This window comes from Coregonus lavaretus (assembly GCF_964263955.1).
Source record: "Coregonus lavaretus genome assembly, chromosome: 6".
In the NCBI taxonomy this organism is placed as follows: Eukaryota; Metazoa; Chordata; class Actinopteri; order Salmoniformes; family Salmonidae; genus Coregonus; species Coregonus lavaretus.
Window position 1 is genome coordinate 16,591,174 of NC_139993.1, and position 24,513 is coordinate 16,615,686.

Sequence of the window (24,513 nt, forward strand, 5' to 3'; positions counted from 1 at the left end):
TAATGGTTTTCTTTGAGACTGTGGTCCCAGCTCTCTTCAGGTCATTGACCAGGTCCTGCCGTGTAGTTCTGGGCTGATCCCTCACCTTCCTCATGATCATTGATGCCCCACGAGGTGAGATTTTGCATGGAGCCCCAGACCGAGGGTGATTGACCGTCATCTTGAACTTCTTCCATTTTCTAATAATTGTGCCAACAGTTGTTGCCTTCTCACCAAGCTGCTTGCCTATTGTCCTGTAGCCCATCCCAGCCTTGTGCAGGTCTACAGTTTTATCCCTGATGTCCTTACACAGCTCTCTGGTCTTGGCCATTGTGGAGAGGTTGGAGTCTGTTTGATTGAGTGTGTGGACAGGTGTCTTTGATACAGGTAACGAGTTCAAACAGGTGCAGTTAATACAGGTAATGAGTGGAGAACAGGAGGGCTTCTTAAAGAAAAACGAACAGGTCTGTGAGAGATGGAATTCTTACTGGTTGGTAGGTGATCAAATACTTATGTCATGCAATAAAATGCAAATTAATTACTTAAAAATCATAGGTACAGTTGAAGTGTACCTATGATAAAAATTACAGACCTCTACATGCTTTGTAAGTAGGAAAACCTGCAAAATCGACAGTGTATCAAATACTTGTTCTCCCCACTGTAACTTCTGAGTGATAGGAAGCTTGAGCACCACCACCAATCAGCCTACACCACTGCGCACACACCCGCCATTACTATGACAACTAGCATAGCCATGTCAACAAATGACTGCTGTCTGAACACACACAAATCCGATTTCATAACTTGTAACTTGCTGTTTGGACAGTCAGTATTCCAAAACGGATTTGAAAAACAAAACTGATTTGAGCATTAAGGCCTGCAGTGTGAACAAGGCTTAAGAGCTTTCCACTCCTGAATTGTGCAACATTTTCCCATTATTCTTTTCAAAATTCTTCAAGCTCTGTCAAATTAGTTGTTGATCATTGCTAGACAGCCATTTTCAGGTCTTGCCATAGATTTTCAAGCAGATTTAAGTCAAAACTGTAACTCGGCCACTCAGAAACATTCACTTTCTTCTTGGTAAGCAAGTCCAAGCCTTGTGTTTTAGGTTATGGTCCTGCTGAAAGGTGAATTCATCTCAGTGTCTGGTGGGAAGCAGACTGAAACAGGCTTTCCACTAGGATTTTGCCAGTGCTTAGCTCCATTCAGTTTCTTTTTTTATCCTGAAAAACTCCTGTTCTTAATGATTACAAGCATACCCATAACATGGTGCAGCCACCACTATGCTTGAAAATATGGAGAGTGGTACTCAGTAATGTGGTGTATTGGATTGGCCCCAAACATAACACTTTGTATTCAGGACAAAAAGTGAATTGCTTTAGTGCCTTGTTGCAAACATGATGCATGTTTTGGAATATTTATATTCTGTACAGGCTTCGTTCTTTTCACTCTGTCAATTAGGTTAGTATTGTGGAGTAACTACAGTGTTGTTGATCCATCCTCAGTTTTATCCTATCACAGCCATTAAACTCTAACTGTGAAATCCCTGAGCGGTTTCCTTCCTCTCTGGCAACTGAGTTAGGAAGGACGCCTGTATCTTTTTAGTGACTGGGTTTATTGATACACCATCCAAAGTGTAATTAATAACTTCACCCATCTACCAATAGCTGCCCTTCTTTGCGAGGCATTGGAAAACCTCCCAGGTCTTTGTATTTGAATCTGTGTTTGAAACTCATTGCTCAACTGAGGGACCTTACAGATAAATGTGTGGGGTACAGAGACGAGGTAGTCATTCAAAAATCGTGTTAAACACTTTTTGCACACAGTGTGAGTCCATGCAACTTGTTAAGCACATTTGTACTCCTAAACTTATTTAGGCTAGCCATAACAAAGGGGTTGAATACTTATTGACTCAAGACATTTCAGCTTTTCATTTTTAATTAATTTGTAAAAAATTCAAAAACATAATTCCACTTTGACATTATGGGGTATTGTGTGTAGGCCAGTGACACATCTCAATTTAATCCATTTTCAATTCAGACTGTAACAAAACGTGGAAAAGGTCAAGGGTTGTGAATACTTTATGAAGGCACTGTATATATAAACCCTTTATTCCAGCATTAAAATCATAGATTCTTTAGACTCAATAAACTGCCATAACTATACTACATGCACTCAATGTGATTCTTTTTAGAATAGTATCAAATTCCCCCAAGAATATCACTGAATTAAGCTTGCCAGAATGTTGTAAAAGATTTGACACGTGTTTTTTCCTGAGAAAAATGTCCAGGACATTCTAATATCCACAGAAGTATTCTCTTTCCAGCAGCTTCTTATCCAATCACTTCCCCCAGCTACTTGTAGGGTGTCAAGTGACTTCAGTGATAGTGTCAAACTACTAGTGCTGAGCGATTTTATTTAAACAATTTAGTTGTTTTTTTCTGTGAGCTCAATGCGCATATTGTGCTGCAGTTTCTCTAGAGATTAATAAATCATGCCCGAACTGTGCGATGTAGTAGGGAGTTGTAGTTTCCAACAGGCCAATGTTCTACATAGTTCAGCGCAGAAAACTTGATAATTAACTACAATGACCATAATCCATTGCACGGCTACTTGTCCAGTCTGTTTCTTTTACGCCTCCTACATAAGAGACAAGAATGTGCCAGCAGTTGCTTCTAGGTATAGAGCCCCACAGTGGAGGTGTGGTAATACCCATAAAACCTAGCTGTCAAACAGGGAAATAGTTCCAATCGTTTTTCTACCATTCATTTTTCTTATAGGGGATTTTAGAAACACTTAAAATAAGGGCTGTGTTTCATGTAGGCTTACCATGGTGTGACGTTTTGATAACCATGTAAATCTCTCTCGTACTAGGTGACATCAATATATTAGGCTCTATTTACACAGATTCATAAATGCTAATTAGCATCAAAGTAGACATCATGCAAAACTACAAATCCCTGCATGCTCCTGCACGTCATCTCTAGCTGACACCTTTGCTAACAGGTACTGTGTCAATTTCAAACTTACACAAGACAGTTCACGGAAATGTCAATTTAAAGAAATGTTGCCCATTTATTCATTACTACATTTAGCTTAGATAGTTAATCCAGAGATTCTTACCTTTGTCTCGATTCGGCAGTCTCATCCAGATGATCATGGCATTTGTAGTTCTTTATGATAGCCATATTAGCGTTGGATTTTTTGGGGGTAAATACAGGCGAATATATATTGATAAGTCACCTTGTCCTAGAGAGATTTACACTGTTATCAAAACATCACACCAGGGTAAGTGTCTCTAAAATCCCTTAGGGGAATATGAATGCTGGAAAAACTATTGGAACCATTTCCCTGTTTGACCGCTAGGTTTTATGGGTATTATGACTGTGGTACTCTATAGGTATTCAGTAGTCATAAAAGTATGCCTTATTTACTTTGAAGAACTACTAAAATTGTGATTTTGGCAGACAGCATAGGCAGCAGCTCTATAGAGATGAGATGACTTGGAATTAAATAATAAAGTCCTCAAATAAAACAAATGTAATATAAACAACTGAAATATTTTATTAAAGTAATGTGAATAACTGATGGTTAATAAGTGATAAGCAGTCATTGGCAGTCACTACCATCATGGGACTTTTATTTATTGTTTTATTCTGTGTTACAGCGTTCAACCCACATAATGTTTAGTGCATTTAATGTTTAAAAACCTAATCGAAACAGTTCTATATTTTAATAATCGAACCGGTTGAGTGGCAAAATTGTGAATTTCCAGACATGAATCAAGTTCACAAGATTTATTTCCTTTCACAATAGTCAATCGAACTCAATTACTGAGGCCTTCTTTTGAGCCTGGTCAAGGAGGACAAAGGTTACACAATGATTTAACAAACCAATCAAACTAAAAACAGGTTTAGGGTCAAGGGAAGTACTAAATAAACAGTCAATTACAGTGAGGGAAAAAGGTATTTGATCCCCTGCTGATTTTGTACGTTTGCCCACTCACAAAGAAATGATCAGTCTATAATTTTAATGGTAGGTTTATTTGAACAGTGAGAGACAGAATAACAACAAAAGAATCCAGAAAAACGCATGTCAAAAATGTTATAAATTGATTTGCATTTTAATGAGAGAAATACATGTAAGTTTTTGACCCCCTCTCAATCAGAAAAATGTCTGGCTCCCAGGTGTCTTTTATACAGGTAACGAGCTGAGATTAGGAGCACACTCTTAAAGGGAGTGCTCCTAATCTCAGTTTGTTACCTGTATAAAAGACACCTGTCCACAGAAGCAATCAATCAATCAGATTGCAAACTCTACACCATGGCCAAGACCAAAGAGCTCTCCAAGGATGTCAGGGACAAGATTGTAGACCTATACAAGGCTGGAATGGGCTACAAGACCATCGCCAAGCAGCGTGGTGAGAAGGTGACAACAGCTGGTGTGATTATTCGCAAATGGAAGAAACACAAAAGAACTGTCAATCTCCCTCGGCCTGGGGCTCCATGCAAGATCTCACCTCGTGGAGTTGCAATGGTCATGAGAACAGTGAGGAATCAGCCCAGAACTACACGGGAGGATCTTGTCAATGATCTCAAGGCAGCTGGGACCATAGTCACCAAGAAAACAATTGGTAACACACTACGCCGTGAAGGACTGAAATCCTGCAGCGCCCGCAAGGTCCCCCTGCTCAAGAAAGCACATATACAGGCCCGTCTGAAATTTGCCAATGAACATCTGAATGATTCAGAGGAGAACTGGGTGAAAGTGTTGTGGTCAGATGAGACCAAAATGGAGCTCTTTGGCATCAACTCAACTCGCCGTGTTTGGAGGAGGAGGAATGCTGCCTATGACCCCAAGAACACCATCCCCACCGTCAAACATGGAGGTGGAAACATTATGCTTTGGGGGTGTTTTTAGCTTAGTGGGTAAGAGCGTTGTGCCAGTAACCGAAAGGTCGCTGGTTCTAATCCCCGAGCCGACTAGGTGAAAAATCTGTCGATGTGCCCTTAAGCAAGGCACTTAACCCTAATTGCTCCTGTAAGTCGCTCTGGATAAGAGCGTCTGCTAAATGACTAAAATGTAAATGTAAATGTTTTTCTGCTAAGGGGACAGGACAACTTCACCGCATCAAAAGGACGATGGACAGGGCCATGTACCGTCAAATCTTGGGTGAGAACCTCCTTTCCTCAGCCAGGGTATTGGAAATTGGTCGTGGATGGGTATTCCAGCATGACAATGACCCAAAACACACGGCCAAGGCAACAAAGGAGTGGCTCAAGAAGAAGCACATTAAGGTCCTGGAGTGGCCTAGCCAGTCTCCAGACCTTAATCCCATAGAAAATCTGTGGAGGGAGCTTAAGGTTCGAGTTGCCAAACGTCAGCCTCGAAACCTTAATGACTTGGAGAAGATCTGCAAAGAGGAGTGGGACAAAATCCCTCCTGAGATGTGTGCAAACCTGGTGGCCAACTACAAGAAACGTCTGACCTCTGTGATTGCCAACAAGGGTTTTGCCACCAAGTACTAAGTCATGTTTTGCAGAGGGTTCAAATACTTATTTCCCTCATAAAAATGCATGTCAATTGATAACATTTTTGACATGCGTTTTTCTGGATTTTTGTTGTTGTTATTCTGTCTCTCACTGTTCAAATGAACCTACCATTAAAATTATAGACTGATCATGTCTTTGTCAGTGGGCAAACGTACAAAATCAGCAGGGGATCAAATACTTTTTTCCGTCACTGTATCAGGATTCCCTCAAACCTTCCTTCTTACCTGCACCTTCCCCCAGGGCTGCTCACCTCAAAAAAGAAAATACAGAATTTAAAGGAAAAGTCAGCAATTTTTTTTCTAAAACCAAGGTAATCTCTAATAGCAATAGGATAGAACTGTCCTTTTATAGAATTACATTTAGGGTGGGTTGCATCATCATGGATTCACTTTTATAGGATAATTTACTCCTAAAGTTTTCAGACCTCAAAAGTGGTCTACTGTCAATGTCATTAGTTCCACACAATCTGTTGTGTAGATTCAGCAATCCCTTAAATCCCGAAATAAATGTGGAGGTTGGACCAGAGGTAATTTATTTGAGATTATTCGGAAAGTATTCAGACCCCTTGACCTTTTCCACATTTTGTTATAATAATAATAATAATAATAATAATATGCCATTTAGCAGACGCTTTTATCCAAAGCGACTTACAGTCATGCGTGCATACATTTTTGTGTATGGGTGGTCCCGGGGATCGAACCCACTACCTTGGCGTTACAAGCGCCGTGCTCTACCAGCTGAGCTACAGAGGACCATGGATTAAAATGGATTAAATTTGGTTTTTTCCTCATCAGTCTAAATACCCCATAATGACACAGCAAAAACTATTTTTTAGAATTCTGTGCAAATGTATTAACAATAAAAAACTGAAATATCACATTTACATAAAAATTCAGACCCTTTACTCAGTACTTTGTTGAAGCACCTTTGGCAGCGATTACAGCCTTGAGTCTTCTTGGGTATGACGCTACAAGCTTGACACACCTGTATTTGGGGAGTTTCTCCCATTCTTCTCTGCAGATCCTCTCAAGCTCTGTCAGGTTGGATGGGGAGCGTCACTGCACAGCTATTTTCAGGTCTCTGCAGAGATGTTCGATCGGGTTCAAGTCCGGGCTCTGGCTGGGCCACTCAAGGACATTCAGAGTCTTGTCCCGAAGCCACTCCTGCGTTGTCCTAGCTGTGTGCTTAGGGTTGTTGTCCTGTTGGAAGGTGAACCTTCTCCCCAGTCTGAGGTCCTGAGCGCTCTGGAGCAGGTTATCAAGAATCTCTCTGTACTTTGCTCTGTTCATCTTTCCCTCGATCCTGGACTAGTCTCCCAGTCCCTGCCGCTGAAAAACATCCCCACAGCATGATGCTTTCCCCACCATGCTTCACCGTAGGGATGGTGCCAGGTTTCCTCCAGAAGTGACGCTTGGCATTCAGGCCAAAGAGTTCAATCTTGGTTTCATCAGACCAGAGAATCTTGTTTCTCATGGTCTGTGAGTACTTTAGGTGCCTTTTGGCAAACTCCAAGTGGGCTGTCATGTGCCTTTTACTGAGGAGTGGCTTCCGTCTGGCAACTCTACCGTAAAGGCCTGATTGGTGAAGTGCTGCAGAGATGCTTGTCTCCCATCACCACAATGGAACTCTGGAGCTCTGTCAGAGTGACAATCGGGTTCTTGGTCACCTCCCTGATCAAGGCCCTTCTCCCCTGTTTGCTCAGTTTGGCCGGGCGGCCAGCTCTAGGAAGAGTCTTTGTTGTTCCAAACTTCTTCCATTTAAGAATGATGGAGGCCAATGTGTTCTTGGGTACCTTCAATGCTGCAGAAATGTTTTGGTACCCTTCCCCAGATCTGTGCCTCAACACAATCCTGTCTCGGAGCTCTACGGACAATTCCTTCGACCTCATGGCTTGGTTTTTGCTCTGACATGCACTGTCAACTGTGGGACCTTATATAGACAGGTGTGTGCCTTTCCAAATCATGTCCAATCAATTGAATTTACCACAGGTGGACTCCAATCAAGTTATAGAAACATCTCAAGGATGATCAATGGAAACAGGATGCACCTGAGCTCAATTTCGAGTCTCATAGCAAAGGGTCTGAATACTTATGTAAATAAGGTATTTCGTTTTTTTATTTTTTATAAATGTGCAAAAAGTTCTAAACCTGTTTTCTCTTTGTCATTATGGGGTATTGTGTGTAGATTGATGAGAAAAATGTTTTGTTTAATCCATTTTAGAATAAGGCTGTAACGTAACAAAATGTGGAAAAAGGGAAGGGGTCTGAATACTTTCCGAATGCACTGTATTCTGCAGGGTGCTGGATGGTTGAAGGGAGGGAAGGGTTTATGGCCTAAAATCACTGTTATTTAATTTTTTACTATTATATTCTCTTCAGAACACAAAATGTTAGTATCACTGAGGGTCTGTCATGCAATTTATGTACTTTGCTGTTTGGGAGAAAAGGTCTGCTGGCAAAGATGGTTGTATTGATTTGTTGTCCATATAGTGTAAAAAAAAGGTTCCTACTAGTCATGGTACTTAACTTCCCCTATTACATTTCCATCTATCTGTGGTATATTCAAATCACTTTCACAGTAGTTGTGTAGTTATGAGACCAATCCTGACCAATGTCAATTTCCTTTGTTTGTTCTTTTCACCCAAAACAGTAATTCAAGATAGTTTATTTCTTGAATGTATGCTTATTTTTACTTCATGTGCTTCTAAGAAATGAACCGTGTAGGATATCCTGTAGAAATGAAGCTGGGATCCGGTGGATTGGTAAGTTTGGTAACACTTGCTTAAAGCCTGCAGGTATAACGCTTTATAACTTGTTACAGGGATGTATAACTGCATCGTAATGCATTTGCCCTGCAGGATTTAAAGAGATACTTTGGGATTTCCCCAGAGTCAGATGAACTCGTGGATACCATTTGTATGTCTTTGTGTCCAGCATGAAGGAAGTTAGGGGTAGATTCACGGGCCAATGCTAACTAGCATTAGCACAATGACTGGAAGTCTATGGGTATCTGCTAACGTGTTAGTAGATACTGCAGCACTTGGAGTATTTGTAAAATTATTCTTGCCAATTGTTGACAAACATACACCTGTTAAGGAACTAAATGTATATGTGAGAACTGTTAGAGCCCCCATGATCAATGATGCATTGAAAAATTGTATGGTTCAAAGAAATGATGCAAACAAGTCAGGCTGCTCAGCTGATTGGCTGACATACTGTCAAATTAGACATTTTGTGACTAAACTTAACAAAAATTATGTTATATAACCAACTCAAGATAAATGACAATGGAAAATGACTTTGGAGCACCTTAAATTATATTATGAGCAGAAAACCCAGTTCATTGCCATCGTTCATTGAAGTTGATGGGTCATTTATAACAAAAGTTTGGGGTCATACGCAAATCAATATTATCAGTATCTCCCCCCTCCTAGGAGTCTTAACATGTTCGATGCCAATGTATCTCAAAGAGCTAATGTTGTGACGAGCATCCATGAAATGCCAGCTACAGGGTTTCTCTGGTCAAGGTTCCTGATATTTATAACAAAACCTTTTGATATAGCCAATCATTTCATTGACTATTTTACTGGTAAAGAGGAAGAACTGAGAAGTGAAATGACAACATTGAACAGTGAACCATAATATTTGTGTATTGAAGATAATAATAATAATGAAAGAGAAGGACTGTTGTTTTGAATTTGGTCAAGTTTGTGTGGAAGAGGTGGAAAAATTATTGTTATCCATCAAAAATAAGCCATCAGGTATAGACAACCTAGATGGGAAACTATTGAGAATGGTAGCAAATAAAATAAAATAAAATTGTATTTGTCACATACACGTGTTTAGCAGATGTTATTGCGGGTGTAGCGAAATGCTTGTGCTTCTAGCTCCGACAGTGCAGTAATATCTAACAAGTAATATCTAACAATTCTAACAAATCTAGTAAGGAATGGAATTTAAGAATATATACATATATGGACAAGTAATGACAGAGCGGCATGGACTAAGATATAGTAGAATATTATAGAATACAATACAGTATATACATATGAGATGAGTAGTGCAAGACATGTAAACATTATTCAAGTGACTAGTGTTCCATTTCTTAAAGTGGCCAGTGATTTCAATAGGCAGCCTGTATTGCCACCCCTATTTGCCATGGAAGGAAGCTGAAGTAATTCCACTACCTAAAAATAGTAAAACACCCTTTGCTGGCTCTCACTGCCGCCCAATCAGTTTGCTGCGTGTTCTCAGTAAATTGATGGAGAAAATTGTGTTTGAACAAATACAATGCTATTTTTCAAAGAACAAGTTAACTACTGACTTTCAGCATGCATATAGGAAAGGGCACTCATCTTGTACTGCACTGACTCAGATGACTGATGATTTGCTTAAAGGAATGGATAATAAGATGATAGTTGGAGCTGTGTTGTTAGATTTCAGTGCAGCCTTTGATGTTATTGATCACAATTTGTTATTGAAAAAACTAACTTGTTATGGCTTTACATCACCTGCCATCACATGGTTGGAGAGTTACTTATCCAATAGAACCCAGAGAGTGTTTTTAAATGGAAGCTTCTCTAACATCAGATATGTACAGTGTGGTGTCCCTCAGGGCAGTTCCCTTGGGCCATTACTCGTCTCTATTTTTACAAATGATTTATCACTTGTCTTACAAGAAGCTAAAATGACTATGTACAGTATGCTGATGATTGCACACTACACACATCAGCACCTACAGCCTGTGAGCTCACTGAGACTCTTGGCAAGGAGTTAGTGTCAGAATGGGTAACTAACAATAAACTGTCCTTAAATATATCTAAAACCAAAAGCATCGTATTTGGTTCAAAGCATTCTCTTAGACCTAAACCTCAACTGGAGTTGTGCATAAAGGGTGTGACCATTGAACAAGTTGAAGAGGCTGATCTCCGAGGCGTAACATTGGATGGTCAGTTATTATGGTCAATTCATATTGACAAAGTTGTTGTGAAGATGGGGAGAGGTATGTCTATTATAAAAATATGTTCTGCGTTTTTGACACAAAAATCAACTGTACTAGTTGTCAGGCTCTGATCATGTCCCATCCATCTTGATAACTGTCCGATAATATGGTCAGGTGCAGCAAGAAAGACCTAGCAATGCTGCGGCTGGCTCAAAACAAAGCAGCACGCCTTGCCCTTAACTGCACACACAGAACTAACATTAACAACATGCATGCTAGTCTTTCATGGTTCAGGGTTGAGGAGAAATTGACTCCTTCTCTTCTAGTCTTTTTAAGAAACATTTGTGTTGAAAATGCCTAACCACTTGTATAATCTATTTGCATACACTTCAAACAGACATGCATACCCCACCAGACATGCCACTATGGGTTTCTTCACTGTACCAAAACCCAAAACAGATGAAATGCATCGTTCAGTTATGTATAGAGTCATGTCATCATGGAATGCTCTGCTACCAGAGGTTACTCAGTCAAAAAACAAGTTTAGCTTAAAAAAAACAGATAGAAAAACAAATTGTATCACAGCGCCGCTCCTATTTCTAAAGATCTAATTAAACTTTACTGTACAGTGCCTTGAGAAAGTATTCACACCCCTTGACTTTTTCCACATTTTGTTGTGTTACAAAATGGATTTAATTGTCAATGATCTACACAAAATACTCTAATGTCAAAGGGAAATAAAATTCTAACATTTGTAAAAGAAAATCATGAAAAATAAAACACTAATATTTCTTGATTAGATAAGTATTCAACCCCCTGAGTCAATACATGTTAGAATCATATTTGGCAGCGATTGCAGCTGTGAGTCTTTCTGGGTAAGTCTCTAAGAGCTTTGTACAGCTGGATTGTACAATATTTGCACATGATCCTTTTAAAAATTCTTCAAGCTCTGTCAAGTTGGTTGTTGATCATTTCTAGACAGCCATTTTCAAGTCTTGCCATAGATTTTCAAGCCGATTTAACCCTCCCGTTGTCCTGGGGTCAAAATGACCCGCCACTGTGTTGAACCAACTTTCTTTAATTTTTATATTTTTTGGATCATTTGTGAGAAGGAGGCAGTGATACTTTCTTTAAAGTCTCACTGCCTCCTTCTCACAAATGATCCCAAAAATATAAAAATTAAAGAAAGTTGGTTCAACACAGTGGCGGGTCATTTTGACCCTAGGACAACGGGAGGGTTAAGTCAAAAATGTAACATGGCCAGTCAGGAACATTCAATGTCATCTTGGTAAGCAATTCCAGTGTATATTTGGCCTTGTGTTTTAGGTTATTGTCCTGCTGAGAGGTGAATTTGTATCTCAGTGTCTGTTGGAAAGCAGACTGAACCAGGTTTTCCTCTAGGATTTTGCCTGTGCTTAGCTCAAAAAAAAAAAAACTCCCTAGCCCTTGCCGATGACAAGCATACCCATAAAATGATGCAACCACCACCATGCTTGAAAATATGAAGAGTGGTACTCAGTGATGTGTTGTGTTGGATTTGCCCCAAACATAACACTTTGTATTCAAGACTTGAAGTTAATTTCATTAACACATTTCTTGCGGTTTTACTTTAGTGCCTTATTGCACACAGGATGCATGTTTTGAAATATGTTTATTCTGTACAGGCTTCCTTCTTTTCACTCTAACAATTAGGTTAGTATTGTGGAGTAACTACAATGTTGTTGATCCATCCTCAGTTTTCTCCTATCACAGCCATTAAACTCTGTAACTGTTTTAAAGTCACCATTGGCCTCATGGTGAAATCCCTGAGCAGTTTCCTTCATCTCTGGCAACTGAGTTAGGAATAACACCTGTATCTTTGTAGTGACTGAATGTATTGATACACCATTTAAAGTGTAATGAATAACTTCACCATGCTCAAAGGGATATTCAATGTCTGCTTTTTTATTTTTACCCATCTACCAATAGGTGCCCTTCTTTGCGAGGCATAAGAAAACCTCCCTGTTCTTTGTGGTTGAATCTGTGTTTAAAATTCACTGCTTGACTGAGGGACCTTACAGAATATTGTATGTGTGGTACAGAGATGTGGTAGTCATACAAAAATCATGTAAAACACTATTATTGCACACAGAGTGAGTCCATGCAACTTATTAAGTGAGTTGTTAAGCACATTTTTACTCCTGAACTTATTTAGTCTTGCCATAACAAAGGGCTTGAATACTTATTGACGCAAGACATTTCAGCTTTGCATTTTTAATACATTTGTAAAACATTTGAAAAACTTAATTCCACTTTGACATTATGGGGTATTGTGTGTAGGCCAATGACAAATAAAATCTCAATTTAATCCGTTTTAAATTCAGACTGTAACAAAACAAAATGTGGAAAAAGTCAAGGGCTGTGAATACTTTCTGAAGGCAGTGTATATATGAATAGTATGTAAATAGTATTTTTGTTGTTGCTTGATGTCTTTCTAATATACAGTATATCTCTTATTCTATTTTTTATTTTGAATTTTATGTAATATCTTATGTTGTTGTCTATAACGGTTCTGTACATTGTCATGTATTCGTACATTTTATGTGGACCCAGGATGAGTAGCTGCTGCATGTGCAGTAGCTAATCAGGATTCTAATAAACTAAACTGTACTTAGTGAGGACGTGCTTTGGGGTTGTGATAAAAAATGCACTCATTGACCTGTATATAATATGTGTCCACTATTTGCCTTCTCTGGAGAGTTCCAATGTAGTCGTCTGATGGCGCACAACATGCTATGATTCTTCAGAAGTGAGCAGACCAATATGATTGTAGCTTCAGGGGGAGTTGTGGGGCAAAGAGCATCCCTCTGATAGTAGTGTTGACTTGGGAGTGTTGACTGACTTATCGGCAAGGTCTAATGGTCTTTGACCACTCAGGGATTCTGGTTCAGCCACAGTATCCCCCATTTCCCCTGTTTCCCTGAGAGGGGCTACCTCCACCCCTCCTCTGGCAAAGTGAATGGCCAGACAGCACTCTGCGTCACCTTTAACTAAGGATAGTTCCCCCAAATAGGTGAGCAAACACAAGTCCTAAGGTCTCGTTACAAAGGTACTCAGCATGCAACAGAAAGACATCCACTATACTTGCACTCAAACTTCCTAGCGAACCCTCCATTTACATCAGCATAACGTTTACATTTTACAAACGTGAAATGAATAGATATATTGTCTGGAAATTACTTAATTGGACAGAAAGGGGCACACCTCCCCACGCCCATGTACAAAATAATATATTATTTGTCCAAAAGGATTTGTGAGTTTCATAAGTTAAGAAATTAAATATATGCACAGGGTTAGGGAGTAAGTGATTACATGTAATCTGATGACATAAAAACGAACTGTAATCAGTTACGTTACCAGTAAAGGTTTTGTAGTCATATTACAGATAGTTTTAAAAACGACATGATTACTTCTTGGATTACTTTGAAATTCAGAAAGGATGTTTGCAAAAAAACAAAAAAAACATTCACACCTTTCTGTTTTCTCTATTAAATTAAATTCAGCATTGAAAAAAGAAGCAAGTTTAAGTTTGTTCCACCTGAGCGAGTCTGACCACAAGTCAGAGACCACTATGATGACACACCAAATGCGTTTGATGAATCCTTTTTTACTTCTTCTAATGCCTCTTAAGGGGAAAGTAATCAGATCACGTAAAATGTATGCACTCACTAACTGTAAGTCGCTCTGGATAAGAGCGTCAGCTAAATGACAAAACAAAATGTTCCTGAGTTTGGGTAATCCAAAAGGTACGTTACTGATTACAGTTTTGGACATGCAACTAGTAGGGTCATTCCAACAATGCGGTGCCTTTTCTGTCCCCACAAAATATCACTTCTTATTTAGTGTAAAATAGTGTAAAATGCGGATTCCAAAAGTCTTAAAATATAAGGTCAGGTGTCCTTGAAAACCTAAAAATATGGATCTTGAAAGGGAATTTAATGCATTTTGAACACAAATTTATACTATAAAATAATACAATATTGAAAATCTTTCTTCATTATTTTATAGTCCGAGTTAAAATCTCTCTCATCAAATATGTTTTTTTCATGATTATTGTATTTACTATTATTGTATTTAACATTTTCTGTGAGTCCCTGATATCACTTTCTACCCTGTTAGTTTGTAGTAATTCTCCTTTAAGAAAGCAGCCCCTTCCCACAATGACTTCACATTCAGGAAGTGTCCAGTTTTTTGGTGGGAACAATTGTGCAAAGCTAAATAAACATAAACACTCGGTTTTTATCTATTTTTCCATGTTTCATGATGCTAGTCTGTTAGTTTTTTAAATTTTAGTCATTTAGCAGACGCTCTTATCCAGAGCGACTTACAGTTAGTGAGTGCATACATTTTTTCATACTGGCCCACCGTGGGAAACGAACCCACAACCCTGGCGTTGCAAGCGCCATGCTCTACCAACTGAGCTACAGTTTGTCTCACTGAAACATTTCCACCCTGTTAGGCGAAATTATAGAGACAATTTATATATGTTAAAATAGATTTCATATAGAAAATAATCCCCTTCGTGTTTACCATTATGCTAGTTTAATCTCAATCACCCATTTCCACCCTGTTAGATTCCACCCTGTTAGGATTACGCAATGACTATGTGATTATGCACCTAAGAGGGATTTAAGTGCCTGAGCTTGACCCGTATGTTTTTCTGAAAGTCAAACATGTCCTTTTTCTGATAGAATACTTCAAAAGGCACCGGATTGGAGGAATGACCCATGAATGGACTACATTTAGAAAGTTACCCTCCCAACCCTGTAATATGCATGTTAACAATTAGCAACTAAACTTCCGTACAGGCTCTAAAGTTGTGACTTTGGCCAATGACATCTTGAAATTCCTCCCACAGTTTGTGACCTGATGTAAAAATTCAAACATGTCTCTCCCTTCTCCCCTCACAGCTCAGCAGCTCCTGTACTATAACCCACGTGTTTAACTGCTCTGTGCCGGTGGCGTTACGGACAGAAATGGCTCTGCTAGCACAGCTCTGTGAGGGTCCCAAACCTCCTATCAGCCAAAAGGGGAGAGATGTATCAGTTTTTCCAAATCACAGCGCTTTATTGATGGTAAGGGTGTTATACAAATAAGATTGTATACATGAGATTGTATGAGATGAATAATGATAACACATTTCACTTTTTGTGAGATTGTAGGCCTGTTTTGGGTTACGTAATTCTTTATTGACACTCATAAATGCTCAAGCAGGAAGCACCAGTGACTCGGTTAATAAAAAAGTGGTCAGATGACGCAGATGCTAAGCTACAGGACTGTTTTGCTAGCACAGACTGGAACATGTTCCGGGATTCTTCAGACAGCATTGAGGAGTACACCACATCAGTCACTGGCTTCATCAATAAGTGCATCGATGATGTCGTCCCCACAGTGACCGTACGTACATACCCCAACCAGAAGCCATGGATTACAGGAAACATCCGCACTGAGCTAAAGGGTAGAGCTGCCGCTTTCAAGGAACGGGACTCTAACCCGGACGCTTATAAGAAATCCCGCTATGCCCTCCGACGAACCATCAAACAGGCAAAGAGTCAATACAGGGCTAAGATTGAATCGTACTACACTGGCTCTGACGCTCGTCGGATGTGGCAGGGCTTGAAAACTATTACAGACTACAAAGGGAAGCACAGCCGCGAGCTGCCCAGTGACACAAGCCTACCAGACGAGCTAAACCACTTCTATGCTCGCTTCGAGGCAAGCAACACTGAAGCATGCAGGAGAGCACCAGCTGCTCCGGAAGACCATGTGATCACGCTCTCCGTAGCCGATGTGAGTAAGACTTTTAAGCAGGTCAACATTCACAAGGCCGCAGGGCCAGACGGATTACCAGGACGTGTACTCCGAGCATGTGCTGACCAACTGGCAAGTGTCTTCACTAACATTTTCAACATGTCCCTGACTGAGTCTGTAATACCAACATGTTTCAAGCAGACCACCATAGTCCCCGTGCCCAAGGACTCTAAGATAACCTGCCTAAATGACTACCGACCCGTAGCACTGACGTCTGTAGCCATGAAGTGCTTTGAAAGGCTGGTCATGGCTCACATCAACAGCATTATCCCAGAAACCCTAGACCCACTCCAATTTGCATACCGCCCCAACAGATCCACAGATGATGCAATCTCTATTGCATTCCACACTGCCCTTTCCCACCTGGACAAGAGGAACACCTACTTGAGAATGCTATTCATTGACTACAGCTCAGCATTCAACACCATAGTGCCCTCTAAGCTCATCACTAAGCTAAGGATCCTGGGACTAAACACCTCCCTCTGCAACTGGATCCTGGACTTCCTGACGGGCCGCCCCCAGGTGGTAAGGGTAGGTAACAACACATCTGCCACACTGATCCTCAACACGGGGGCCCCTCAGGGGTGCGTGCTCAGTCCCCTCCTGTACTCTCTGTTCACCCATGACTGCATGGCCAGGCACGACTCCAACACCATCATTAAGTTTGCCAACGACACAACAGTGGTAGGCCTGATCACCGACAACGATGAGACAGCCTATAGGGAGGAGGTCAGAGACCTGGCCGTGTGGTGCCAGGACAACAACCTCTCACTCAACGTGACCAAGACAAAGGAGATGATTGTGGACTACAGGAAAAAAAAGAGGACTGAGCACGCCCCCATTCTCATCGACGGGGCTGTAGTGGAACAGGTTGAGAGCTTCAAGTTCCTTGGTGTCCACATCACCAACGAACTATCATGGTCCAAACACACCAAGACAGTCGTGAAGAGGGCACGACAAAGCCTATTCCCCCTCAGGAGACTGAAAAGATTTGGCACGGGTCCTCAGATCCTCAAAAAATTATACAGCTGCACCATCGAGAGCATCCTGACTGGTTGCATCACCGCCTGGTATGGCAACTGCTTGGCCTCCGACCGCAAGGCACTACAGAGGGTAGTGTGTACGGCCCAGTACATCACTGGGGCCAAGCTTCCTGCCATCCAGGACCTCTATACCAGGCGGTGTCAGAGGAAGGCCCTCAAAATTGTCAAAGACTCCAGCCACCCTAGTCATAGACTGTTCTCCCTGCTACCGCACGGCAAGCGGTACCGGAGTGCCAAGTCTAGGTCCAAAAGACTTCTCAACAGCTTCTACCCCCAAGCCATAAGACTCCTGAACAGCTAATCATGGCTACCCGGACTATTTGCACTGCCCCCCCACCCCATCCTTTTTACGCTGCTGCTACTCTGTTAATTATTTATGCATAGTCACTTTAACTCTACCCACATGTACATATTACTTCAACTATCTCAACTAGCCGGTGCCCCCGCACATTGACTCTGCACCGGTACCCCCCTGTATATATAGCCTCCCTACTGTTATTTTATTTTACTTCTGCTCTTTTTTTCTCAACACTTTTTTTGTTGTTGTTTTATTTTTACTTTTTTTGTTAAAAATAAATGCACTGTTGGTTAAGGGCTGTAAGTAAGCATTTCACTGTAATGTCTGCACCTGTTGTATTCGGCGCATGTGACCAATACGATTTGATTTGATTTGATTTGAAGTTCAAGAGTGTTCTAAAGTACTGTAACTATTGACGCTTCTCACTTAACATAGTACTGGAAATTAAAAGGGGACAAGTACTTCTCGTTTTGCCCGTCATTTAAATCGTGCAACTTTTTAAATTTCAAAACGCTACAAAACATAATTCATTCATTTTGTCATTTTCTGTTCACATGCTGATCCTTACAGCATTTTCTTTCAGATATAAATTATCAATACAGCACAGAGCATTCAGCTAGGACTCCGCTATGTTATAACAAAAGCCTCAACATCCAACAGCTGTCATTCAAACCATCCCATAGATACCGTATAGAGAGTGCCCATTGACCTCTATTGACCTTCCTACAGACATCGACACTGGACAGAGAGGAGGCTCAGGCCTGGAGTGGTGGGGGTCTGCTGTGCTCCCATAACCCAGTCATCTACAAGGACTTCCACCTAGCTGTGGCCTGGTATGTCGGCTGCTAGCGTGAGAGTGGTAAGATATCACTCACTTCAGGGTTGTGTTCATTAGGGCATGTAGCAGAAAATGTTTTGCAACAGAAGTCCTGGTAGTCCCTCCCTGTTTTGGTCTGTTTTATTGTGTTTGGTGTCTAATGAACACAACCCATTTTGTACCTGCCCAGAGACAAAGCACTTGAAATGTTTTGTTTCGGTGTGCTGTTGACTTTCCTCGTCAAGTATATTACAAATCGGTAAAATGTGATCTCTGCTTGTGTTTCTCTTTAGGTTATTTTGGTGTTACAGAGTAAGCTATAAAAATAAATAAAGAGAGTCGCACACTCTATATACAGTACCAGTCAAAAGTTTGGACACACCTACTCATTCAAGGGTTTTTCTTTATTTTTACTCATCAGTCTGCATGGTGAATTTGAGATATTCAGAGCTCTCGTTTAACAGAGTTTGGAATTAATTTAGTTCCTGCGGACTTCTTTCCCAGAGCACAAAGACATAATCTATGTATTTCTTCCATAGGAGGATTTTAGAAAGTAGGGGGTTGTCTCTGTTTTGTAAATGAGTGCTTCCTCAAATTGTCCCACATACAGGTTCGCATAGTTGGGGGCAAAGGGGGGGCCCATGGCTACATCCCAAATTTGAAGGAAAAAGTCTGACTCAAAGACGAAGTAGTTATTGGATAATACCAGTTCAGTGAGTTGCAAGATGCAATCATTTGATGGAGCAAGGGTAGGGTCTCTCTGCTGAAGGAAGTGTTGCAGCGCCTGCAAGCCTCCAGTGTGTAGGATGTTAGTATACAAGCGCTTCACATCAAAAGGGGCCAGCAGGGTGCCCTCTGGTAAGCTCTCCATCAATGAGATCATGTGACTAGTGTCTTTGACATAAGATGGGAGATTCTCAACCATCGGTTTAATGTGGTGGTCCAAAACTTAGAAATGTTGGACGTCACAGAGTCAATTACTGCTACAATGGGTCTTCCTGGGGGAGGAGACACTTGTTTGTGTAATTTTGCGACTGTATAAAAAGTTGGTATCTTAGGAAATTTCACACACAGAAATTCACATTCTTTTTTGGTGATTTGTCCTGATTCCAAACAACTTTCCACTGTGGATGTGATATTATGCTGGAATTCTAGGGTAGGGTCATAATTCCGTTTGTGATAGAAGTCACCTTTAGATAGTTGTCGGCGACATTCATTCACATACTGTAGTCACATTTGTTTTGTATACAAATTCCTCCTCTGTCACATTTTTTAATGATAATCAAAGGATCTGATTGTAAGTCCTTAAGAGCCATTCTTTCATCTCTACTCATGTTATCATATGATTTGTGTTTCTGTTTGTCTTTCAGTAGGTCACCCACATCATTTTCAACAATCCTGCAGAAGGTTTCTATGGATGCATTGCATTTGGGTGGAGGTACAAATGAACCTTTCGCTCTAAATGTGGTTCTCTCAGAGTTCTCAGGTACCTCAGCTTGGTTAATGGCTCCATCTCCTGCTTGACTCACGGTAGGGCAGGTAAGTCTATTGATTAACGTGGTAGACCTATGTATATATCTCACTGAGGATAACATTTTAAGTGGAGTTATGTAAAAGAACTCACGCAATCTCAGATTACGGAAAAAAACTTGAATAGATCTATCTGGACGTCAAAGTCATTCATGTTTGTAGGGGGTACAAATGATAACCCCTTACTGAGAACACCAAGGTGAGCTGGTTTCAAGGTCTTACTTGATAAATTGAAGACATTTAGCTCCTGTTGGACTGGGGGCCTGTCCTGGATCTCAATTGGTAATTATCGCGGGGTTGTAGTGGATTTCTTCTTCCTCTGACGTGCTGGGGGTGTTGTCCTCGACGTTGTCTCCGGTGTCCCTGCCCTCTGTTGTAGAGCCAGAGGTAGCGCTGTCTGTGGATAGTTGGTCTGACAGAGGGACTCTGCATCTGTCAACGGCTTATCTCTTCCTGTTTTGTGGTTTCTTGTGCTCAGGATCTCCCTCAGTTCGGTCGTAATCTTGGTCTGAAGGTCAGCGTTACTCTTAATGAGATCATCCAGTTTGATAGGATCATTAAGCTCATCTCGTAGAACTTGCTGTGAATTGTCAATGGAGGTTTCGATCTCTGTAACATCCTTTTAAAGTTGTTCCATGATCAGAGTCATTAGGCCCAGTGAACATTTGTTAAGTATAGCAAACCACCGTTCACAAAACTCTTCAGTGCGTTGGCCTAGTGAAGGCTCTTTTTGCCAACGTAGTCCGTGTGGGATAACTCCATTTCGAACATACTCACTTAAAGTGACGATGTGTAGGTGTGTTCTAGTTTTCTTGGATGAACAGTATTGGAATTCTTTTAAAAGTTTTTCCCAGGTGCCTTCTGGCCGATCAAATAAAGAATCTTGTCTCGTTGTTGTTGACTGTATTAAAATACAATTATTTTGTGTGGCGGTGCTGACTAACGGCGAATAAACTGTAAGATATAAAATAAATAAAGAGAGTCACACACTCTATATACAGTATATAAACTCACAGTAATTTATTGGGTAAAACACCAACATTTCGGCATCACTGTGCCTTCTTCAGGGTAATGACATGAATGCTTGAACCAGGTTATGTAGACAAACTTTAGTGCAACCAATGACAATAGTAAAGGGTGTGTCATAATTATAGGTTGATTAGAATTAATTGAGTGAAACTGTTAAAAGACAATAGTTTACAGCATATTGAATATATCAGGCTATTATTATCATTAGCATGCTCACACAAAATTAGCATCAACATACATTATTGTTTAATTTAATTTCACATATTTAATTGTTTCCAATTTCATTACATTTTTGTTACATGTAAGCTTTTGGTTCAACCATAAAGCATAATAAGCATCATCAACAGGGGGAACATATGGTGTATGCTGATAATCTGTAGAAATAATATATTCATTTATAAAACAAAGATTTGCCTGGTATTTAATAGAAAATTATATGGTACCAATGGGTTCTTTCTTGTAGGCCTACTTACTTAAAAAATTCAACACAATTGGTAACTACAGTACCTGGTGCCGAATGCTGCCTTGTGGTAGTTGAGTGAATCCCATAGAAACAAGTACAGTTGAAGTCGGAAGTTTACATACACCTTAGCCAAATACATTTAAACTCAGTTTTTCACAATTCCTGACATTTAATCCTAGTAAAAATTCCCTGTCTTAGGTCAGTTAGGATCACCACTATATTTTAAGAATGTGAAATGTCAGAATAATAGTAGAGAGAATGATTTATTTCAGCTTTTATTTCTTTCATCACATTCCCAGTGGGTCAGAAGTTTACATACACTCAATTAGTATTTGGTAGCATTGCCTTTAAATTGTTTAACTTGGGTCAAACGTTTCGGGTAGCCTTCCACAAGCTTCCTACAATAGGTTGGGTGAATTTTGGCCCATTCCTCCTGACAGAGCTGGTGTAACTGAGTCAGGTTTGTAGGCCTCCTTACTCGCACACGCTTTTTCAGTTCTGCCCACACATTTTCTATAGGATTGAGGTCAGGGCTTTGTCATGGCCACTCCAATACCTTGACTTTGTTGTCCTTAAGCCATTTTGCCACAACTTTGGAACTATGCTTGGGGTCATTGTCCATTTGGAAGACCCATTTGCGACCAAGCTTTAACTTCCTGACTGATGTCTTGAGATGTTGCTTCAATATATCCACATAATTCTCCTTCCTCATGATGTCATCTATTTTGTGAAGTGCACCAGTCCCTCCTGCAGCAAAGCACCCCCACAGCATGATGCTGCCACGCCCGTGCTTCACGGTTGGGATGGTGTTTTTCGGCATGCAAGCCACCCCATTTTTCATCCAAACATAACAATGGTCATTATGGCCAAACAGTTCTATTTTTGTTTCATCAGACCAGAGGACATTTCTCCAAAAAGTACGATCTTTGTCCCCATGTGCAGTTGCAAACCGTAGTCTGGCTTTTTTTATGGCGGTTTTGGAGCAGTGGCTTCTTCCTTGCTGAGCGGCCTTTCAGGTTATGTCAATATAGGACTCGTTTTACTGTGGATATAGATACTTTTGTACCTGTTTCCTACAGCATCTTCACAAGAACCTTTGCTGTTGTTCTGGGATTGATTTGCACTTTTCACACCAAAGTACGTTCATCTCTAGGAGACAGAACGCGTCTCCTTCCTGAGCGGTATGATGGCTGCATGGTCCCATGGTGTTTATACTTGCGTACTATTGTTTGTAGAGATGAACGTGGTACCTTCAGGCGTTTGGAAATTGCTCCCAAGGATGAACCAGACTTTTCGGAGGTCTTGGCTGATTTCTTTTGATTTTCCCATGATGTCAAGCAAAGAGGCACTGAGTTTGAAGGTAGGCCTTGAAATACATCCACAGGTACACCTCCAATTGACTCAAATGATGTCAATTAGACTATCAGAAGCTTCTAAAGCCATGACATCGTTTTCTGGAATTTTCCAAGCTGTTTAAAGGCACAGTCAACTTAGTGTATGTAAACTTCTGACCCACTGGAATTGTGATTATAAGTGAAATAATCTGTCTGTAAACAATTGTTGGAAAAATTACTTGTGTCATGCTCAAAGTAGATAACCGACTTGCCATAACTATAGTTTGTTAACAAGAAATGTATGGAATGGTTAAAAAACAAGTTTTAATGACTCCAACCTAAGTGTATGTAAACTTCCAACTTCAACTGTAAGTAAGTCAGAGGTTATTACTATTATTAATTATCATCATCATTCGGCCTCAGAAAAGTCGACCACAAGCTTCTCCATCTTCCTACAATAGTCCACTTCAAGCTGCATTAAAGTAGTCAAATGTATTGCCACTAGCTAGGTTTGATGAAGTTAAAAGTCCAATGCAGACGTTTTTATCACAACATCAAATAATTTCTGGGTAACAATTAAGTACCTTACTGTGATTTTTAGTAATTAAAACGGTCAAAAAGAAACAAAAATAGCTTCTTAGCAAAGAGTAATTTCTCAAGCAAGAATTTTGCTACGACTGTCTGGGAGTGTCTGAGTGGGGAGGGGAAAACTGAAAACTAGCTGTTATTGGCAGAGATGTTTAAAACTGTCACCAGGCAGGCCAAAACTCCATCTCATCAAAACAGGCAGAAATTTCAGGCAGTCTTTTCAAACAGCTCTTATACTAAAAGGGCATTGTCATCATTTTCACAATATCACTATTATTCCAACCTCATAGTGTGGAAATATATATAAATCACAGGGAAATCACGTTTTTGACTGCACTGGGCCTTTAAGGTCACATTTCTTTGCACCCTATCAGGGCTTGAATGTACAGGTAACCGCCAAAATAATGTAACCACTTGAGTAAATTAGGGATACAAAGTACACTATATATACAAAGGTATGTGGACACCCCTTGAAATGAGTGGATTTGGCTATTTCAGCCACACCCGTTGCTGACAGGTGTACAAAATCGAGCACACAGCAATGCAATCTCCATAGACAAACATTGGCAGTAGAATGGCCTTACTGAAGAGCTCAGTGACTTTGACCGTGCCACCTTTCCAACAAGACAGTTCGCCAAATTTCTGCCCTGCTAGACCTGCCCCGGTCAACTGCAAGTGCTGTTATTGTGAAGTGGAAAGGTCTAGGAGCAACAACGGCTCAGCCACGAAGTGGTAGGCCACACAAACTCACAGAATGGGACTGCCGAGTGCTGAAGCGCGTTGCGCGTAAAAATCGTCTGTCCTCGGTTGCAACACTCACTACTGAGTTCCAAACTGCCTCTGGAAGCAATGTCAGAACAAGAACTGTCCGTCGGGAGCTTCATTAAATGGGTTTCCATGGCCGAGCAGCCGCACACAAGCCTAAGATCACCATGCGCAATGCCAAACGTCGACTGGAGTGGTGTAAAGCTCGCTGCCATTGGACTCTGGAGCAGTGGAAATGTGTTCTCTGGAGTGATGATTGTTTAATTTAATTTCACATATTTAACCCTCCTGTTGCCCTGGTATTGTGTATACACCCCTTGTCCC

At 40.6% G+C, this 24,513-nt stretch overlaps 1 protein-coding gene across 1 annotated transcript in view; it reads right to left on the minus strand.

Annotated features, from left to right (window-relative positions):
• The window catches only part of uox (urate oxidase), a 34,273-nt gene extending 15,890 nt beyond the window's left edge, over positions 1-18,383 (minus strand). The window contains exon 1 of the mRNA XM_084164563.1: positions 18,351-18,383. Within this exon, the coding sequence (XP_084020689.1) occupies positions 18,351-18,368 (18 nt within the window). The 5' untranslated portion in view covers positions 18,369-18,383. The remainder of the gene's footprint in view (positions 1-18,350) is intronic.
• Positions 18,384-24,513: the final 6,130 nt, after the last annotated feature.